The 21,752-nt window shown below is 44.1% G+C and overlaps 1 protein-coding gene and 2 long non-coding RNA genes across 3 annotated transcripts; all 3 read right to left on the bottom strand.

The window, feature by feature from the left end:
- Positions 1-1,287: 1,287 nt before the first annotated feature.
- piwil1 (piwi-like RNA-mediated gene silencing 1) lies at positions 1,288-16,555 on the bottom strand. Its single transcript, XM_076989057.1, has 21 exons — positions 16,346-16,555; positions 15,834-15,929; positions 15,503-15,620; positions 13,255-13,383; positions 12,573-12,787; positions 12,264-12,385; positions 11,975-12,055; positions 11,688-11,885; positions 10,904-11,012; positions 10,670-10,796; positions 10,462-10,579; positions 10,248-10,362; positions 9,962-10,149; positions 9,773-9,845; positions 5,819-6,019; positions 5,388-5,491; positions 4,920-4,990; positions 2,817-2,970; positions 2,562-2,687; positions 2,184-2,331; positions 1,288-1,752 (listed from the first exon to the last, which is right to left on the bottom strand). Exons 2-21 carry the CDS (start codon positions 15,900-15,902, stop codon positions 1,636-1,638), a joined length of 2,583 nt encoding a protein of 860 aa, XP_076845172.1. The 5' UTR covers positions 15,903-15,929; positions 16,346-16,555; the 3' UTR covers positions 1,288-1,635.
- A 251-nt stretch (positions 16,556-16,806) lies between these two features.
- On the bottom strand, positions 16,807-18,898 carry LOC143490367 (uncharacterized). Its single transcript, XR_013124944.1, has 2 exons — positions 17,022-18,898; positions 16,807-16,936 (listed from the first exon to the last, which is right to left on the bottom strand). It is a non-coding gene; the product is annotated as an uncharacterized LOC143490367 (long non-coding RNA).
- A 1,171-nt stretch (positions 18,899-20,069) lies between these two features.
- Positions 20,070-21,358, bottom strand: LOC143490333 (uncharacterized). Its single transcript, XR_013124935.1, has 3 exons — positions 21,270-21,358; positions 20,377-20,431; positions 20,070-20,268 (listed from the first exon to the last, which is right to left on the bottom strand). It is a non-coding gene; the product is annotated as an uncharacterized LOC143490333 (long non-coding RNA).
- Between the last annotated feature and the right edge of the window lie 394 nt (positions 21,359-21,752).

The raw sequence follows: 21,752 nt of genomic DNA, 5'->3' as shown, positions 1-21,752 counted from the left end.
CATACAGCAGCAAGCGAGCAAAAGCATGGTTCCAGACAAACATGATTCAACTGATGGAGTTTAGACATGGTTTGTGATAGATCAGATAGCAAACTTCTCCGGTGCAGGGCAAATTTAAATGAATTTGCATATTTATAGGGGGGCGTGTCACCGTGTGCGCTCAATTCCACGTTGATTGGGATGTACAAAACAAATGTGCGTGGATTCCGGCCAATTTTGAGTAAGAAATCCACGCAAGTCTTTGTACATGAGGCCCCAGGTCACTAGATGCTGGTGGAGGAAAATGTTTCCTGACTTGCTCCTCCAAAACACCCCAAAGTGGCTCAATAATATTTAGATCTGGTCTCTTTCATGTTCATCACACCAATCTTTCACCAGTCTTGCTGTGTGTATTAGTGCATTGTCATCCTCATACACGGCACTGCCTTCAGGATACAATGTTTGAACCATTGGATGCACATGGTCCTCCAGAATGGCCCGGAAAGTCCTTGGCAGTGACGCGCCCATCTAGCACAAGAATTAAGCCAAAGGAATGCCATGATATGGCAGCCCAACCCATCACTGATCCACCCCCATGCTTCACTCTGGGCAAGTCTGGGTGTTGCGCTTCTTTGGGGCTTCTCCACACCGGCCCAGCCCGGCCATGTGTACTGACCCTGTAGTTCCTGACAGTCAGATTCTGCAGTGATTTGGGCAGCTGTGGTTTTGTTTTTTGGATACAATCCAGGTTAGGACTCAAACATCCCTTTCAGACAGCTTCCTCTTGAGTCCAGTTAATCCTGTTGGATGTGGTTTGTCCTTCTTGGTGGTATGCTGACATTACCCTGGCTCTTGATACATCACAAAGACTTGCTATCTTGGTCACAGATGCACCAGCAAGACGTGCACCAACAATTTGTCCATTTGAACTCTGGTACGTCATCCATAATGTGTGCATTGCAATGTTCTGCGGTTTCCCTAATTGAGTGTGAACCTTCACACTCTGCTCTTACTGGTGCAATGTGCAATTAATGAAGATTGGTCACCAGGCTGGTCCAATTTAGCCATGAACCCCCCCCCCCCCCCCACTAAAACAGGTGTTTCAGTTTCATTGTCCAACCCCTGTATACATGTAACACACAGTGAAATTCCTCTCATGTGCTGTATAAACTGGTATGAATATGGCAATATTCAGTGGGGCTAATGTGATGTTGTGTAAACTGACCCGTTAAATTTCTAATGTTCTAAATAATACAGAACGCTGTATTTTTGGAAAAACTTGCTTTATTTGTACGTTTCATTATTTTCCAGTTATGCCAGTTTTATGATTAATTTCCTTTGTTACATTTTAATGAAAAAGATAAATAAAAAAAAAACAAAAAGAGTGGCATTTTTATTCATAACTGTAATTTAACAAATGTAAAGCGAACAAACATTGTTTTTTTACTTTCAATTGAGATAAAGTAAACAAAAAATGCAAAGGGTCCACCAGACCCAGCAGGACTCCCTGTGTAAAACAAACAAACAAACAAAAAACTGAAGGCCATACCAGGGATAAACATTCTTTTTAAACGCAAAATTCTAAACCACAACTGCATGAGAACAATGAAATGAACACGTGGTGAAATTAACTCTGCTCTGCCAACAGCTGCCATGTCACAGGTAGTACAAGAAGTCGTCAAGGTTCAGATTGGGTTCCTTGTGAATGCTCTGACCCACCAGGAAGGCAAGTTTGTGAGCGTACTGGCATGGCGCAGGTACACGTACAGTCCCCTTAAAGACAGACACACACGGCATGTGAGGCAATGAACATAACCTGAACACCAAAACACAACTCGGCAAAGTCTTTCCACAAACATCTGAAGTACGGATTAAATCAGAACATCAGAACTGCAAATGCCAATTAACCGGCTGAAACAGCAGCCAAAAGAAAAGAGGTGAACACCCTACGGTCGACAGACAGTAGTGCCATCAAAAACCAAACTGAGAAGCAGCCCAGTGAGGCAAAGTACCCCAATTTAACACTCCCCAGTGAAACACACACACAGCCACCAGGCATCATCACGTGCTGGGTGCAGCTGTGTGATAATCAGCAGTGACCAGGCACTGCAGGAGTTTTCCTAGCATACCCCTGGTCCTTGGACACTCCCACTTTCACAGCTGCCTCTGCCAAACAGTCAGCGCGCTGACGTCACGACTCTTACCTGCCAGTTATAGTACATGTGGCAAAGTTTGTAGGTGAGTCTCTGCATGTGGTCTGGCTTGAGGCCGCTGTTGTCAAACACCACGTTGTAGTGAGTGGGGGTGAGGCTGCCCATACGAACGGCCTGGCTGATGATGAAGAAGTCGTACCTGAGGGAGCAGAGAGCAAAACGGGAGGGTTCGGCATAGGCACACAGTAAACGCAGGTCAACAATTCAACACCGCAGTCCAATGTGATGTGTAGACACATCAATTCAAGTCTAATCTTATTAAATCTTAGCATTAAATATTAAACAGTGGTGTCCGTATGATCAGTCTGCTTGGTGTAGATCAAAGTGACTTGTGTAACGAATGAACACGCCTCCCTCGCCGAAACCCACCACTCCGGTCGAGTGACCTCCGTGTCAATCACGGTTCCAGGAGGAGGGTTGGCCAGTTTGCCATCGAGCCGAGCGAAGAACCTGCTGGCGATTCGCTTCTTCACCACCACCACCGACAGTTTGGGGCTGCAGACGGGGGAAAAAAAAAAAAGAGAAGAAGCAGAACCCAAAACACTGGAGAGGCCTTCTGATTCCAAAGAGAAACTGCGTGATCTACAATCGCTCAGTGGTGCGGAGATGTGGGCGGAGCCTCACTCGTAGTCTTTGCCCATGGTCTTGATGGATTGCATGATTTGGGGTACTTCGTAGTTCACCACACTCTGCAGCATGCCGTCGCCCACGCCATCGCGATACACAATGATGCGCGATGGCAGAATTTTGTTATGCTTCACGTATGCCTTCAAAGCACCTGTGGTCAAGCCAAGGGTTATTATTTATATTACACACACGAAATGCTTCACTTAACCTCATTGTGCAGTTACATTCCAGCGGCCATTTTTAAAATTCCTCAGATGCCCGACATAGTCCACTATAAAACTAGATATCTCAAGTTGTACATATATGAAAATGATCATTCATGGCTCAAACTGAAGACAGTTGGTGGAACATATTGATACACTTCAATATCATATTCCTTGGTTTTTTTTTTTTTTATTATCGCAGATGCTAATATGCCAGGAATGTCAGAAATGCACACTTGAACTTGAGCATCACAAGCATGTATATTCACTATAAATTTGCAATATATTTCGCTCTGGTCTTTTCTAATAACACAGAAAAAATGAAGCAAATCCATGCAAGCATTGCAAAGTTATTCCACTTTGTTCCAAGGAATGTCAAGTTCACCACACCCTGTCCAAATATGCCACACCCGATACACACCCTTAGCCAACCAAGCTAACATGCTAACATGTGGGTGTACCGTCTCACTTCCGGGTTGGCGAAAATTCAGAAAATTGCTCATATATTCCATACAAAGTAATCCTTTTATGTTTGAAAGTATCCGCAATCGGAATAAAAACGAACAAAATAATCCACGGCTGCTTCAGTTTTGCCGAACAGTGTGTTCTGGGGAGCTTGGCTTAGGTTAGCAAAGGTTAGCTTATGTTGCTATGCTAGCGGACCCACATTGGAAATGAACCGCGACTTTCCAAGGGCTCAATTAAAAAATATAATTGACCAATCATGGCAAATGAGGGCTGGTTAGCTTCGGAAGGAAGTAAACTATTGGATAGAACAGCTTTCAATCACTTCTAAGGCTCCAGCTTGTCTCTGTGGGCTTATAGGTTCACCCTCTCCACCCGCCCCTTTGCACCTCGCCCGTGAGAGGTTGTAAAACCTGTCATTCAAAGTCACTACCCCCTTCAGACCAATAAAAACCACTCAAATCAAAGCAGAACCGCTGCAGCTTTGTAATAAGAGGTCAAATCAGCTTTCAAAACGCTTAGGTGACGCTTAGGGGGCAGATTTGTCGGAGCGTCTCATTCAGGAAGTGGATTACACAAAATTTTGCAGTGAGGTGAGCAAGCTTTGTAAGGTACATAACCACAACGGATGTACGATGTTAAGGTCTTAAATTAAAGCCTTATTAGTACACAATTTTTAGGTGACAAAACATGGTCATCTTACTTCGTATACTTTTTAAAAGGACAATTTAAATGGCGAGTCAAGTTGCACGTGTAAACCACATGTTGTAAACACGGTGTGTCCAGAAGGGGATTTCTTGAAAACAGTTGCTTGTAGATGGCTGAAAATCGGTATGCAGGATGTTATACTAGCTAAAAAAAATACAATCAGTGTGTTGTGTTTGCGTTTTAAGAATTTTCGGCGATGTTAATTATTTTGTGTGGATAAACAGATTTTGCCCGGCGACGGGATCACTAGGGGGCGCAAATGTACAAAGAGGTTAACTAAGCATTTACATTGTTCAGAAATATAGAATTTGAGTAGATACACTTGTGGCAAATAAGCTTCTATGAACTACTGAGAAAATTACAGTTGATGTTTTACACAAATCGTGGCTAAACTTTTAGAAACTACAGATCAACTCCTCAAAAGTAACTAGTAAATATATTCTTAAATAACAGCAACTAATGAGTTCCAATTATTGCCACCAATGGGTGTTCATCATGTACGTCTTCCATGTGGCTGAGGGAAGACAGCTGTCAGCACAAAACATGCTAAATCAGCTTCCATTAAACATGCAAATATTACTTCCATTAAATATTCAAGTCTGTTTAAATGTCCATTTAGCATGCATTGGCTTGACAAATATTGCGGCAGAATGGAACGGGAAATATTTCAGGTAAGTCATCATGTAATACCACATCATACAGAACAACGCAGTGAATCACATACCCTTCAAAGCCGGTATGAGTCCGTCGATGATCTCTTGACCCCGGTTCTGCAGAACGCACTTAGAATACCACCTAAAGAATGTGCAGTCAAAAACGATGAGCAGAAAAAACTCCAGACACTTTAAAACAGTGTAGATAAGCATGTCCTCTAGGCTTGGGCGATGTCTCCTTAATTGGCGGATGACAGTGTTTACAGTGAAACATCGCGATGGACGATGATATCATTGGGGGGGGGGGTGGGGTGGTCCATGGCCAAATTTAAAAGGGGGCTACTACATAAAAACAATGATTATAAAATCTACCCAGGCTTTAACGTGTAAGGAGAAAAAAATAAAAATAAAAAAAAACAACAAAAAAAAAAACCCCCAAAAACCTTCCACTGCCTTTGAATGACCCAGAGCTGAACAATAAACAAAAGTAATAAGGAATACTGGTAGGTCAAAAAGCTTCACCTTAGGAGGTTCATTACCTGGACATGCCCTGATTGAGGCTGGCCACCAGAGCCCCAATGGACCGCTTTCCTGCAGCAGTGTCATGATAGCAGTCAATGCCCACAATCATCAGCTGCCTCAGCTAAATGGACAAACCAAGCAGAAACACAGCAGGTGAACAGGAAACTGTAGCATCAAGTGTTGGTGTTAAATAAAACTAGTCCCTAAAGAAGGCTATAATGCTGAATATAAACATTTCTTACAGGCAATTCTCTTCCAAATACACATATTGGAGTACAAACTGTTTGGCAACTATAGCACTAGAAAGTCAGTGGCAGAATGAAAAGAAGCCCAATTCGAGTCCTTTGAACCAGCAACTACACACGGTGGTTGGAGGTGGCTGTGCTGGCACTGATGTGGTGCAGTGGGATGTCTGAACAGGAGAGGTGCAGTGGTCGCAGGCCTGTACCGGGATCTCCACAGTCCACAGCTCTCCTCCCATCTTGCAGTTCATCTGAAGGGCGATCTTGGTGGCCACGGTCATGAGGGCCTGCGGTCTGCTGAGGGTGCGGGACACCACACACTGGCTGGGAGTGGGGCAGTCCACACACAGGTACTTCTTCACGCAGTCGTACTTATCCTTGCGGTTGGTGGGCAGGATCACAACCACCTACACACACACACACACACCCCCGCGCGCACGCAGGGGTGGACGAGAGAAAGGCAGAATACCTGAGAAAATTGGCCCGTGTTACCTTAGTTTACAAGGCAAACACCCTTCCAAGTCATGTTTGAATTTCAGTGTTAAATCGCTGCTTCACCTGCTACACACAGCAGGCATGCTGTTCTTATTAGGGCTGAACGATTTTGGAAAATAATCTAATTGCAATTTTTTATCTATAAATTGCGATTGCGATTTAAAATCGCGATTTTTTCCCCATTGTTCCACTTCAGGAAACTCTGTTTCGGCATTTTTTATACAGCTCAGATACAGGGTTGCGGCGGGGGGGGGGGGGGTGTAAACAGAGGCGGTCTTTGCATAGAGGCGTTGCTAGGCAATTGCCTTGGGCCCCTCCCACTGTAGGGCCCCCTTGTCTAGCTAAAGCCAGGTTCACACTACACGACTTTTCAGTCATCAGGTTTTTGTGCCGTTCGCACTACACGACTGGTTGTGCTGTAATCGCAAGTCTTTCAGTTGTTGTGGCTTTCACACTACATGACTGATCGGTGACGTGGGCTCACGAATGAAACAACTGGGGAATCGCCGACTCATCTGGCTGTCGTCCAAAAACACGAGAACACGAAAATGAAACACTCGCGAGAACCAGCAACACCACGAAGAAAATAAAAACACCACTCCATAGTCCCAAATTGCCAGAATTATTTAATCTCTCCGTTGCAGTGAACATATATATAGTCAATCGCACTATTTCTCCAGTGCTGTCACAATAACTTAAACAGTCTTGTAGTAAAGTTGTATGAAGCTAGACGCTGCTGTTGACTCACAGTCGCCGACTGGGCTAGATATGAAACATGCTAGATATCTGCCGGTCGTCTGCGATGAGTTGGCGGCCACTCGGCGACGGCTCGGAGAGCGTCTTTCAGCAGTTCACACTACACGACTGAGCGAGCGCCGAATGATCCCCGATTTGCGTCCGACCACAGTTTCTGTCGGCGATCTACAAAAACAGTCGGCGACTGAAAAACCAGCCTAAAATCTTGTAGTGTGAACCTAATATGTGAACTTATTTCTCGCATATTAATGTTGATGGGCCCCCTAGCTAAATTCGCCTTGAGCCTCCAAATTGCTAAGTCCGCCACTGGGTGTAAAATGGACTAAATTTAAGTATTATTATTATATCGTGATCGATCGATCGCCTGTGGTTGGCGCCAGAGCGAACTACTAATTTTTTAGTCTAAGACGCTCAATGCGTGAGAGTTGGCAGCCCTGCAGGTATAGCAACTTGGCTAAAATATGTGCGTGAGGGCGTTTGGTAGCGCATATCCAGTGTGTTTAACAAAGCCATGAAGCCGGGCTTGTTCACTATATTAACGGGCATCATGTCTTTCACTATGAACTCCGTTACTGCCCGAGTTATTTCAGCGTGCCGCTTCGAATTACATCCATAAGGAGTTACACTTTCAAACGGTTCGGTCAGTGAACCCTGTCTGCTGGACCGCGGTCAAGCTATCCGCGCTTTCGCGATTCATCCGTGCTTTAAATCTTATTGCGCCTATATGCGTGATTTTACGGTATTTCGCTGCTCACCGCATACTAAAGCTGTATAAGCGCAGAGAAACACTTTGGCGTATTTGAAGATGCAGCACTGGTCGTTGGCATTTTAGCCTTACAAATAGCATACGAGGCTTTGTGGTGTTTTTTTAATGCTGAAGGTTTGTAGTGTTACCTCGCGTCGTAGCAACAGTAGCAAGGCATGTTTTGCAGGGTACCTGACGTTGAGCAGCATCTTTTTAAAAGCCAAAGTAATTTCACACAACTTATGTGCTGCCCCTCTTTGGTATTAGACTTTCAGTTGTGTCAGCTTCTGTCGAGCCTGAAGCCGTTGTGCAACAAGTTAAAGTGCGCTGTGTTAACTTCACTTCTCCACCTCCCTGCCTCCTGCTCGGGTTTGCTCCGTTCGTCCTCGGCTCGGCTCGCTCCCAAGTCACGTGACCAGTTTAAATCGCAGCCTGTGCGATTAGACAATCGCGTTTTAAAAAATCGCGAAATTATCGCAAATGCAATTAATCGTTCAGCCCTAGTTCTTATTCATATTTCCTCGTCAGACTTAGAACTCGGCAACCAAGATCGGACATAATCCGGAGAGATTTATATATTTATTATATCCATTTAATTCACAGCCAAACTGGAAATGTGATTTGTGACGAATGAACAAATGAATGAAAAGTCATTGTTACAGGGGTGATAGTGGGAAAAATTCCTGAGCCTGAACTTTTTCTGAGCGGGGGGGGGGGGGGGGGGGGGGGAGTGTTAGTGTACCATATTTAGAATATTTAATAATTAATCTTTAAATTAATTAATAATAAATAAGTCAGGTATTCATTATAGTGAAATAAAAACTAATTTCTATTAATATTCTAAGAAAATGTTGTAACCTAAAGATTTATATTAGACACAATATGTTAAAAACAGGCATGATTAATTATTTATTCATTTATTCATCAAGAAATTATGCAAATAAAGTTTAAAAGAATTACAAGTATTATGATTATAGTTAGTTTATATATATAAAATTTAATAAATGTAATAAATATTTTGTGTTGGTTTATTAGGACATACATTTTGTGCTTTTGTTCATGTATTACACCTTACGCCGTAAGGCGGCCAGGATGAACCAGATCATCTGACCACCTGTACCGGCTCAAAAAAAAGCACTCTTATATTTCTGATAAAAATTTTACTTAATCAGAATAAAGATAAAATACTGAATTTATCTTGTAGCTACCTCTGAAGCTCTTCCGATGTCTGAAATACAGGCGGTCCCCGGGTTACGACGTTGATCCGTCGTAAATCGATTTTCGATGTAAATCGGAACATACGTACATACTGTACGTAAATAAGGTACTATACGCAGTTATCATATCCTAAAGCTAGGCTTTTGGCCAATATCTTTATCCATAGCTGCGTCTAACTAATCCTGACGCCGCGCACACCAAACACCAAGTTCCGTTTACGACGCAGAACCACTTAGGTCCAAACGAGGCTTTATACAGTAAATGGGAGATGTGTAGTAACCACGAAAAATCGTAACTTGGGAACCTCGTAAGGATCATAAGGATTATATTTCGGCCTCAAAACAGATAGCATGCGCGCGCGTGTGGTTTATCATTATGATTTGACGGATTTCCCCCCCCTCAAATTTTTTTTTTCTCGCGGACAGGTACGCCGGAATTCCGGCGTGGCGCCTGAAAACTATCAGGCCTGTTGTTAAAAGGTGGATCCCTGGAGATGGACAGAACAGTGGTGTCCAATTTAAAATCTCTCACTAGGAGGCATAGAACCTGTTCCCCCCCACACCAAGTTAAAAGCTGCACGGCAGCAATGTAAATCGTTGTGCATTAATACATGCATCTGAACACAAGTTAATTATTAAGATGAAATAAACTCTTCAGTTACTCTACATGCGTGTATAATCTGTGCTTCAGCCGTTATCACATGACCTGCAATGTTGGCCAAGTAGGAATCAGAGCCACTCCCACCCAATAACGACCGCCTTCTCCTAATATCCCATTAGGAACATGGTGCTACTGTCAATAATGCATCCTGTCATCAAGATCCATCATTAGCAGTATTAGGATTTAAATTGAATGTAAAACCTTGTGTATGTAAATCAGATCAGAAGACCGATACCAAACACTAGTATTCTTTATCAAGCTCTTCAGAGAGAGATAAAGAGCTCACCATCTGAGTCTCTGGTGCCACATTCTGCTGCAGCGCCCTCAACAGAGATTCCTGCCGATCCTCGTACTCGATCCTGCTCGGAGAAAGCCGGGAGTGATCAACGATGAGCAACGTTTGAGCGAACACGGAGAACATGCCCAGAGCGAGGCGCGGAGCTGCGTTGGCAACAGCCGGGGCGTGACGACTCACATGACTGCTCTCTGCATGCGGATGCCCAAGGGTGAAGCCACCCTGTTGAGGGTCTGCAGAAGAGCCTGCGCTACGTCAGTGTTGCGGCGGGTGTAGAACAATAGCCAGTTCTCCAGGGGAATGCTGCTGACCAGAGGACACCCTCGCATCTCCTTAGACCAGTCGGCGGCCCACGGGTTGTAGTCATACTACACACACACACACACAGGCAAATTGAAACTCACATTTAACACAGAACCATGATGCAGAAAATCAAGACTGCATGCGTGTGTCCCCCCCCACTCACAGTACGGGGCCCCTGCGTGATCCTCTCAGCGGGGAGAACTCTTCCAGTCAGACTTAGCAACTTGTTCTCAAAGCTGAGACCCCACGTGCTCAGTTCATTCTGTACTTCGGTGTTCCTACAATCAAAAGGAGACGAGCAACACTCGAGCATTACCCTGTGTAGGAAAATAAAAAGCCCATAAACTGAGCAGACACTGGAACAGCTTGCTCATTACCGGTTGATGTTGGAGATGAATCCGTTGAGGCGCCTCTCTCTCTGTTCTGGGGTCAGTCTCGTGTGAGAAGATAGATCCTTCATGATGTTGAAGTCACTGCGCATCTTGTCAGTCAGACCTGCAGAGTTTATCATCAGGTCACATGGTTGGCTTGCAAATGGCTGAAGCTCTAGTTGTGTTCTGGTGTGTTGGGGCATTGCAGACCGACCTGTGAGGTAGCAGAACTCTGGGACGAGCAAGGCAGGGCCTGGGGGCGGACCACCGGAAGGACCCATCTTCTTAACCTGACTGACCAGCAGGACCTGGTTCAAGTCTGTTATTTCCAGGTTGTATTGCTGCAAAGCCACAGACACACGGACTGAGAAACGTGTCAAATGGAGAAACCATTCAAACAAGCACCCTGACTGCCTTTTGAACGTTTCACAAACATACAACCAATTACCGTTTTGTAGTAATCCCGAAAGGAGACGTCCGCGTCTCCTCTCTTAAACGTGTTCCTGGGGGTTTGGTCCCAGGCAATGTCATCAATCCTGTAAGTTTTGTTGTTGTACCTGCAACAGGTAGAACACCTTCAAGACAAATCCACAGGTGTGTCTATTCCAGCACCATTACAAACTACAGTGTTGGCACAGCCTGACTGAGGTGCTGGAGGCGGATACATTCTCCGTGAAGGCAGTCAGTCCGGCGTGGTTGCTGGACACACTTGAAGAAACAATATTTTAGCCTTGATTCATCTTGGTAGCTAAATATTTTAAAATAGTTGGTTTGCTAGGACGTCTGCATTTTTTTCTTCTTCTTCGAGTCAAAGGGACAGCCCACCCTGTTGGGCTCCATGAAGAGGGGCCATTTCAAACACATTTGTCGTGAGGGTAAACAAAAAGCACCTTAATGTGCAACCAGTAGAAACTTCTAATAACACACCACAGAAATAACGACGACATCATAAGTGTATGCAAGCCATCCAAGCTTATGTAAGCCGTCATGGGGGTACCTATTCACAGCCTTATTAGAAGTAACGTGAGACATGCAATAATCACTAAATACTGCAAAATCACACTGATCACAATTATTTACTTAGACAATTGCATCTTGAAAAGGATTTTTTGGTTAAACTTGTACACAATTTTTGCACAACTTCTCCCCTTAGTGTCTCAAAGGGCATGTTCTACACTGGCCGGTGAAGGAGGGGGGTGATAAAGCGTATGGATGTGTGTGGGGCTGCATACTTGGTGAGGACGATCAGGCCCACCAGCTCCTTGGTGCAAGCGTCTGGGAAGTGCTGGTCTCTGTGCTGCTGCTTCAAGCTGTACATGAAGTCCAGGACGGTCTCGCTGCGCAGAACCTTGTGGCTCACGTCCGTACACAGCATGATACTGTTCTCGTACTGCAGGATGTTGGTGATGAAGCCGGGCCAGATGGTCAACCTGCACAGCAAACAAGGGGGAGAATGTACCATCCTTCATCACACTCACACACACACACACACACACACACACACACACACTAAAAGCACCTGTGCTGGGGGATGTTGAGGGGGTCGTCAGGGTTGTAGTAATGGCGACCGATCTGCTGCATGTTCAGCATCCTCAGAATCCTGCGAAACATAAAACCAGGGAAACTGCAGTGAGCGACTCCGATTAGTTTCAATGGGCAACAACCCATCGGGGGGAAGGAAGGAGACAGAACAACCAATCAAGAGTGAGTGAAAGCAGAAGGAGTGATCAGAGCGTGGATGAGGAGACTGAGTGAAGGATGAGGGGCCGGTCCAGGTGAGGCGTCAGCTACAGGAGAACCACTCGCACCTCCTGAAGATAATGTTGTAGAACTGTAGGCACACAGGAGAGGACGGAGGCAGCTCATTGGTCAGCGTCACCGTGATCTGGACTCTCTCTCCGTGTCTGGTGTCACTGCACAGTACAGTCTCCTGAAGAGAGAACACATCCGCCATCTGTTCCAAACATGGCTGGTCTACAAGAAAGCAGGCCCGGTCCATAACCACTGGACAACAGCCTCTCTTTAGTGCTGCTGTGAGCTAGTGTGCCAGTCATTACAAGAGCTTTTAAGTGTGTGTGTGTGTGTGTGTGTGTGTGCGCGCGCGCGCGTGCATTTACAGTATTATGGAGACGTTGTGGGAGGAAGAGAATAGCTCCGTCGAAGGAGCGCGCTTTGCCGAGCGTCTGTTCGTGTTGGAAGAGAAGCGCTGAACGCAGGCGTCGAGACTCCATGGGAGGATTGAAGTCCACATGGTACTGATACAGGGCCCACTGAGGTCGCGACAGCAGACGCATGAAGTTCGCCCTCAGCTCGATCGGAGAACCAGACATCCCTTATGAAAGATATCAAACCACTAGTCAAAAAACTAGTCAGAAAAAAAAACTAGTCAGTTTCAATGACATTTTAAGAATTGTGGTCATGCAGATAACGGCTCAGTATCAAATATTCAGAATTCTTTGCTCCATACTTCCGAGTTCCAGCTAGTAAATGAGCATTTCATGAGATAAGAGAAAAACTGCAAGCTTACCGTTGTCTGTTCTGTGTCAATACAATATTTAACACTACATTTGTTACAACACCAAAGTTGCTGCAGAAACACTGCACTCACTGAAAAATGCATCTGCTTTGCCCTCGTGTGCAACAAACAAAATCTGGAGTTCCCCCCCTTAGTCTCCAGAAGAAACACCCAAGGTCTACAGCTATCACCACGTTGAAGCTTAGATAAAAATAAGTAATTAACAAAGCAGCACCTGAACATGGGACTCGTGTGTCGCTGACCTCCGACCCACGACTACCCACCTGTTTTGGACTCCTTGACATGCTCCATGAGTTGGCGAGTGTTGACTCCCGCATCATGGAAGTCTCGCCTTCGCCCGCCTCTCTCGCCAATCTTCACCTGCTGGAATCCTGCCGAAATCTGCATCACCACTGTAGGAATATTATGAATGCCCGATCTATTCAACTTTAAAATTCAAGACGGCAATGGATCTAAAAATACGTCTTACCACCACCTCCAAACACATTATCAAAAACGATTAGTATTTATATAGTAAACTAAAAAGTCAGCCATTAGAAATATGTGGGCTATTCATTGAACCAGCATTTGGCACTGACGATTTCTCCCACGATGGCCAGTGTTGCACCGAATTCTGTGAACATCGAGTTGTGAGACAACAGAGGGCACCATTTTGCAGTTTCTGTTCACAGGCACGAGCACTTTACGAATGCTCTGTAAGCTACGCTTTCTTTTCTCGTTTTTGCTGCTGTTTGCGAGCCAAAAGATGCTTGTATTTACATTTTATTGTCTCCAAATTACATAAATGTATTTAAAGAATGTTTCGTTACAGCATTTTACACAGGTCCACATTTGAGTAAAGTCAGGCTTTCCATTTATTTTTGCTAAATAAATAAAAATCATGAATGGGATGGACAGGTGAACTTTTCTGCAGGGGTCACCAATTCTGACGGCCGCTCATCAGAATGTGTGACCCCACTGAGTCTCCAGGTATCAATAGTACATGGCGATTCAGTGGGGTCACTGAAAGCATTAGGCACCAGATTACAATGCAGTAAGTTCTACTTAACCCTTAAAGAAGTGCATTCAGTGTGCAACTTGGCAGTTTTCATGACATCGTACATACTACGTCCGCCATTTTACTTACATCATTATGATATGTCATATGATGTCACACTACCACGGATAAAGACCGCTAATCATTAAAAGCGCCATTTCATATTTTTGTTTTGCGACATTTACCTCATTTGGTCATGGATTTAGAATCAGCATCAAGACGTTGTCAAGGACTAACAGTTACAATAGCACTTTGTGAGTTACTCTAGGAAAGTGCTATATAAATAATGTTTTACTTACTTTTACTTATATCTGTCTAAAAAAGTCTAAAATTGACATGTTTCAGATTTCACCATCTTAGTTTTCATTTTATGGTTGTACAGGGTGTCTGCGGGTCTTAAAATATTAAAAGGCGATCAATCAATATTGGAAAAATGAAGGCCCTTAAAAAGTATTTTAAAAGCCTTCACCGGGATTTTAGCGGTATTGAACTTGTCAATATTTTAGCTTTGCCTAAACAAAAAAGTATGCATGAATTTATTTTCCTCCCCGCAACTATTAAAAATAATTGGCGCTATAGGATCACTAATGGCCCAACGGATGTATCGCTTAGTAACCGGAGTTACTGCGTGCTTTGGGTTTGCTGTGATACGGGGAGCTTGGACAGACGCTGGTGTTGACGCTCCAAAGGTCAACTTTGAAATAACTAACATACCACCCATGCAACTACAGATGCTCCATTTATACATAAATGTCACATAAGCACTGTCACAGTGTTAATGAAATTATGTATATTGATCTAGACATAAAGATCAGAGTTGATGCAAAGTGAAGTCATTAGAACACAAAACAAAAGCATTGAGGCACATGTCATGAGTACCATGTTTATTGTTATTATTCACCAGTTTAACCAAGTTGTCCTAGGTGATGAAGAGCTCAAGAGTTACCGGTGTCGTGTCATGATCAAAGTTATATTTTAATATATCTAGCCCTGGTTCAATTTATCCTTTTGACCCTTGTTACTTCATACTGTATCTGTTCTGTTTTATTGTCGTGTTTTAAATATTTCATAGCAAATTACAAATGTCTAAGTTAAAGATCTGTTGCTGATTACAATTTGGTGGCAATGAGGTCTTAAAACATTTTTTGGAAGGTCTTTAAAAGGGTACTGAATTTAATTTCAGTATTTCTGCATATGCACTGTTGCACTTTACTTATATTTGTAAACTACCGACTCACTACATTTCTTCTACGCTCTGAACGCCTCCACTGCTACAGTTCAATTATGGGACAAGACAGCGTGCTGTGATCGACTCTTCAAAATGGCGCCCGATTCAGTGGCCATCCGGGTACTTTTCGCTTACTGCGCATTCGGCCACACTACCCTTCATCTCGTACTGCTTTGGCCTACTGCCCCAAAACCGGTCCGTGAGAACTTTAGTATGCTGCAGTGTTCAAAATATACCGTCCTGTTACCTTCTGTTGCCATTGCTCCGGGGGCGGTTTTCTGTCTTCCCCTCCCCACAAGCTCTCCTTCGGAGGGGGGAGGCTGCGGCACCGGCCTCGCCGCCTCCTGAGGGGGAGGCGGTGGCCGCTGTAAAGAAACCGCGCACACTCGAGTCAGATCGCTAGCTAGTATAGCCCGTCTGAAACTAAATAGAAATAATTCATGAAATATGTCACACCCTACTTGTATGTATTTTATATATTTAATGAAAAATCCCCTGTAATTGTGCTTTTGACGATATAGTAAGTGAAGGAGATCGGCGACGTTGGCGGTCTTTAGCTAGCTGCGTTGGGCCCTTACCGCGCCTGGCGCTCCGGCCTCCTGGGTGCGCGCTCTGCCCCTGGATCTCGCTCGTGCACGTCCCGTCATCTCGTCTTCACCAAACGTCCAGTCTCCCTGAAACCGTTAAAAATGGCGTCGCTCAGTCCGCGGGTGTCTCACTAAGAACGGCTAGCAATACGAGCGTGATAATTAAAGACAATCTGCAAAGAATGCAGCGCCAATGTCTAAATAGGCATAAAGGTTTCCTCTTTTGAAATAACACCCCTCCACGTTTTTTTTTACACTTTCGCTTTGAAAGCTAGGTTACCAAGATTATCATTTAATCAAGCTAGGTTACCAAGATTATCATTTATCAAGCTATCATTTAAATAGCTAGTTTGTTAGTTAACTAGCGTGCTACTTTCATGTCGTGACAAAATTAGTTTATTTCAAATGAGTGTAACGTTTTTAATGAGAGAAAACAAATTGGTTACTTTATAATATGTATTTTCATACTGGATAAAATGCACTAAATCAAACAACAACCTCACCTTGAACCGTTGCTTTCAAATGTGGCATCAAATTAAACTCGTCAGGGTCCTCCTCGCTAATACGTATCACTTCGCGCAATTCACCAAATGTATATTAGCCTGATTAAATATTCTAAACCTTTCTTTGTTATCTTGGTGATTTACCGCCTACTGATTAACACATTATTATTGTCTTACAATATAATCTTTATTGTTATCTTTTTATCTCACAATAAAGCATCCGTGGACCTATATTCTTTGGAAGGATACTCGTTCACTTTGAGTAGCCTATTAAATCACAAACCGGTGATACGTTTGACCCCAATTAAAAATCAGCAGGGGTGGGACACTTCACGTCAATGTTTTTTTCTTCCACCAGGTGGCGCTCAAACACACAGTTAAAGATAACAGACGTCCGAACTGAGTTGTGACGTTTTAATAATAATAAAAAAAGATTTAAAAACTTTAAAACCCAAAAGAAATTAGAAATTATTGAGCAGTTTATTAAGAAATGTCACAGATAATATATGTACACAGGTTTGGTAGTATATTAAATTCATTGTTGCACGTTTTTCTTCTGATGGATGTATTCTTTGAGTTAACGTTGGTGTCCTAAAATCAATAAAGTTTTGACTAGACCTTAGTACAGAAACAATACTTAAAATGTGTCCACTTTTATCACACTGATTAACTTTACCTTTTCTCTGTGCATCACGTGCCATAGAAGCTCTTAGGGCGGTGCGACACATTCGACCTCTTTTTTGAAAAGTTCATTACCCCCGAGTCCAAGGCAAGACCTTAGAGACTTCTGATGTGTGATTTGTGGGGGCAAATAAGATCTAATCCTCGGCCCTGCATTGCAATGCTGCCTCCTTTCATCACACATCATTTGTTTTGATGTAAACAAGATCAGAGAGACCCGAGGCTGGTGGGGAGCGCAGAAATAGGCTCTGACTTGAATTCTGAGCGAACACTTCTCATTTCCGTCGCCGGTTCAAAGCAAAATCGGCGTGAGTCAGGGAAGATGTGGCAATGAGCTCGCGTATTGGTGTGACCGTTTGCTTTAAAAAAATCGCTGTTTTCCGCAAGCTTCGATTTGAGACGAAGTTGTAATGAGCTCGGGCAGCGGTACAGCGCGGTAAGGCCCCGGTCAAAGGCACGAGCCTTTGATGACGTGGCCTCGCATACGCCATCATGTCCCATTGCTGCCTTTTGATGTTGTTTTGTATGCGTGTTCAGTGCGCCCTTGTGACGAAAAGTTTTTTTTTCTTCCTATAAAACTGCATGATTTTTTTATATTTTCAGCGTGCAATGCAGGGCTGAAACTTAGATGTTTCTAATGGACTCATAACAGGCAAAATACTGTTCAAAGCCTTCAGAGCACTTTCTATACTGCTACTGCTGTGGGAGACCACATACCCGCACTCTTTTTTTTCTAGAAATATGTTGGTTTAATAATTTCTCCCTCCTTTTTCATTTTATTTATTTCTTTTTCACTTGTTTGATGAAAGGAGCTACCATGGCCTAGTCGTTTGAAAAATCTTAGCAGCGATCCCCTTTCAAAATGGTGTCCAGCTACATTTTTGAGGCTCGCTCCTCTCTCTTGATTGGCCCAATCACGTACTTGTTTCCCGCAGACTTTGATGAAAAATTAATGAGTCGAATGTTAAGAATTCTGCAGCAAAGTCACATCCATCAGCCCACCACCACCACCACATCTACCCTCATTTATCTCTCTTCAGAGAATATCTTCCAGCTCCATGCTGCACCCTGCATGCTCCACCTTGCGTTCTCCACCCTCCTAGGCTACAGGCTGATCCTTCTGCTGGAACTTGGCACCTCGTGGTGCACTTGGAGGCTGTTCTCCGGCTCGCTTTCATGTCTGAGATCTAAGAGTTATTAGAGGCTTTGTCCCGGGGGAGAAGCCGCTCCGTCGCTGTTTACCTGCCCCGTGAACAACGAGGATTGGTGTCATCTTAGCAGCGAGGAAGAGATTCCACGAGGTGTTGCTTGCGTTTAAAACGCCAAAGCGATTTGTGGTGTCTTGAGCTGGGAAGACGAGACCAAAGTCAAAGTTGTGGATGAAAGTCGAGCAGGGCAGAGTAATGTAGGCAGACACGCGACTTTGATCTCTTTGTAATCCCTTGTTGATTTGAGGGAAGAGAGGTTTGCTGATTTGTTGGTCCCTTGTCAAGAAGCGATGTCTGGCATTTCAAAATAAAAGACATTTTTATGCATATTTGAGTCAGGATATCGTGGCTTTTACACCGGTGTTCCAAAATCCCGAGTTCCAGTCTCCCTTGAACATCTACCGATGTCCTGTTTCCAGCGAAACCCCTCCCGGTCTCCATCATTTGATAAAACTGGAACCTTGAAGGCTGTAAATAAGCCACAATCTGAGGAAATTCTCAGTGTGAGAGCATTTTGCACCCCTGCCATGATCACACCATGAGTCACAGCTGTGCGGTAATGCAGAACACGCCAGCCTTGCCGTGCTGTTTTTGCTGCCCAGATGCTGAAAGGCCACATGGGTTTTACATTTGTCTACATGTTAAAGGTTTAGTATGGCGCATCTGGAATCAACAGGTATAAAACTTGCCTATTATAATGCACGCTGTTATAAAAATTACAGCAGTCACTTTGATGAAAATGCAACTGCTACACTCCGTCACTAAGAACGCCTCTCTCCACCATAATCGGTTTGCCTTCAAAACAGAGGCAGAAGTCGAACGAGGCAAGAAAGTGAAAGAGAGAAGAAAAAGAACTGGAGGTTGCCCCCTGCCTGTCAGGATGATGAGTGCCTACCAGGCCTCAAACCTGGAGGGGGGGGGGGGGGGTGTTAGAGGGAAGGCACTGCCTACAAACAAGAGGAGTTTCTAGAAGGGGAGCAGATCACTACGATCCAGTACATAGAATCCATATATAATCAATATTTAGAACTATATTATATAAGGCACTGTGATTGGGTAATGAGGCTGTCACTGTGAGGATAGAGTAACACGATACTGTCACTGTGAGGACAGGGTAACATGAGTCTGTCACTGTGAGGACAGGGTAACACAATACTGTCACTGTGAGGATAGAGTAACACAATACTGTCACTGTGAGGATAGGGTAACATGAGTCTGTCACTGTGAGGACAGGGTAACATGAATCTATCACTGTGAGGATAGAGTAACACAATACTGTCACTGTGAGGATAGGGTAACACGAGTCTGTCACTGTGAGGACAGGGTAACATGAATCTATCACTGTGAGGATAGAGTAACACAATACTGTCACTGTGAGGATAGGGTAACATGAGTCTGTCACTGTGAGGACAGGGTAACACAATACTGTCATTGTGAGGATAGTGTAACACAATACTGTCACTGTGAGGATAGGGTAACATGAGTCTGTCACTGTGAGGACAGGGTAACATGAATCTATCACTGTGAGGATAGAGTAACACAGTACTGTCACTGTGAGGATAGGGTAACACGAGTCTGTCACTGTGAGGATAGGGTAACGAGTCTATCACTGTGAGGATAGAGTAACACAATACTGTCACTGTAAGGATAGGGTAACACGAGTCTGTCACTGTGAGGATAGAGTAACACAATACTCTATAACACAATCACAATAAGGATAGGGTAACACGATGTTGTTAAACTGGTAACAGACAAACATTCACAAGCCTTCTGTGAAGACGTTCGTGCTGGGTATGATTTTTTTTATTAGACATGTTTACCAGTCCATACAAGAGCCTACATTAATCTCTGTGTGTCATGTTGCTTCATTCTCCATTGGTACAGAGAAAGGAGTAAAGACATTTGGAGATGGAGAGATGGCAGTTGGCGTCTCAGATGAAGTTCAGATGACACTGTTGCCCTCACAGTCGCTTTATCAGCATCTGAAGTGTGTCATGTTTACCCCACGTCACCGAATGAAGGAAAGCAAAGAGCCTGCACTCAAATGAACAAGAAATCATTGCAATTGAAATTATTAGTGTTTTATTTATTGTAAAGTGAACATATTTTTGGCTGTCATGCTAACACCATTCAGAAACTGACCTTTTCTTTCCTGTGTCTGTGTAAATAGTCCAAGGCTGAACTGCTTAAGCATGATCTTTGTGGAAAAGAGAGAAAGTCCATGGAAAAGAGGGAACCATTTCCCAGATAAACCAAAACCTCAGCACTTTAATAGGCATAAACACAAAATTGCTACATTATCTACATGCTAACCGGCTTTGACTAAAGTGAATAGATCGCTTTGAACTCCTAAGTGGAAACAAATGTGCTTTGAGATAAAGATCCTTCTAGAAAGCCCACAACTACAATGGACGAACTAAATGCGTTCGCCCAGTTCAGCATGGCACTCGCAAAGAAAGAATGAGCAAAAAGTGCCATCTGACCGAGTTTCATCCTCGCGGACTTTAAGCAAGCCCCTCTCTTCCCTTTAATTGTCTGACGTTATTTGAAACATGGTGGACGGTACTTACCAAGAGTGCAATTCAATTAACTTATTTGAGATGAAGGAGCGCTTTGAAGTAGGGTGGGAAAAGACGAGAGAAAAAGCGGCCTAATTTCATCCCTGTTTCACTACGAGCTTTGAACCACATGTTCTTCAAGGAGTAGTTAACATGGTTTCACAGATATGCACCAAGGGACCGGTGCACGGTCTAATGACTTAAGTTTAAAAGCTTCCGTACCCATTACAATAAGAGCGCAAGGTTCTCGTTTCAGTTTTGACTCGACACGCATCATCAGCGCCAGTCCCGCTGTTAGTAAAACGGAGCGCGAGCCAAACTGACAGTGAAGCCGCGTGCTTATCGCACAACTTGTAGCGCACGTTTGCCACGTTGGCCGGATTAAGAAGCAAACACAGGCTTCCGACACTCACGACTCGTACCGAGGCCTGAAGTGTGACTACAAAATACTGCGATACTGTTGGTGATTGAAGTTACCCGCAGTGACTTCTCCACCTCGTTGTGGGTGGGTCGTGGTGAAGGTTGGTGTTGGGTTCAGCCCAGTGGGTTGCATGTGTAGATAAGACCGACTGATTCTTCCAAGCTCAACAGTTTTAGACACAAACACTTCAACGACCTTGGAAGGTTCCGAGAGAGAGAGAGTGCATGGTCTCCGGAGGCCAGGGAAGGGCCCTGTGGGGTTTGGCACGCTGGGTCTTCTTCACACTTGATAAGGCATAATCGGGGACTTTCTAACTATGCAGCGACCTTGATCTGGGATGCATGTGTGGGCGCTGGAGGGAGTATGAGTGTGTTTGTGGGGTGGTGGTGGAGTGTAATACAACACACCTCCCGTGCTGATCCTAGGTCAGTTTTATAATTTGGTCGAAGGTGACTGATCCTGGGTCAGCATCACAGAAACAGCCGTGCCAAACATGCTAACGTTCTACCAACGAATGAAGCCACACGACACCAAATACC

Source organism: Brachyhypopomus gauderio, unplaced genomic scaffold (genome assembly GCF_052324685.1).
Source record: "Brachyhypopomus gauderio isolate BG-103 unplaced genomic scaffold, BGAUD_0.2 sc65, whole genome shotgun sequence".
NCBI lineage: Eukaryota > Metazoa > Chordata > Actinopteri > Gymnotiformes > Hypopomidae > Brachyhypopomus > Brachyhypopomus gauderio.
Note: the sequence above shows the minus strand (reverse complement) of the source record. Positions and strands in the feature narration are given on the sequence as shown.

What these genes read in the sequence shown, in the direction of transcription:
- piwil1 (XM_076989057.1), bottom strand. Translation starts at nt 15,902, where the DNA reads ATGACGGGACGTGCACGAGCGAGATCCAGGGGCAGAGCGCGCACCCAG. An exon ending in TACAACATTATCTTCAGGAG is followed by an intron (nt 12,056 to 12,263) that starts GTGCGAGTGGTT and finishes TATGTTTCGCAG; the next exon opens with GATTCTGAGGATGCTGAACA. An exon ending in TGTGGACTGTGGAGATCCCG is followed by an intron (nt 5,492 to 5,818) that starts GTACAGGCCTGC and finishes TTGTCCATTTAG; the next exon opens with CTGAGGCAGCTGATGATTGT.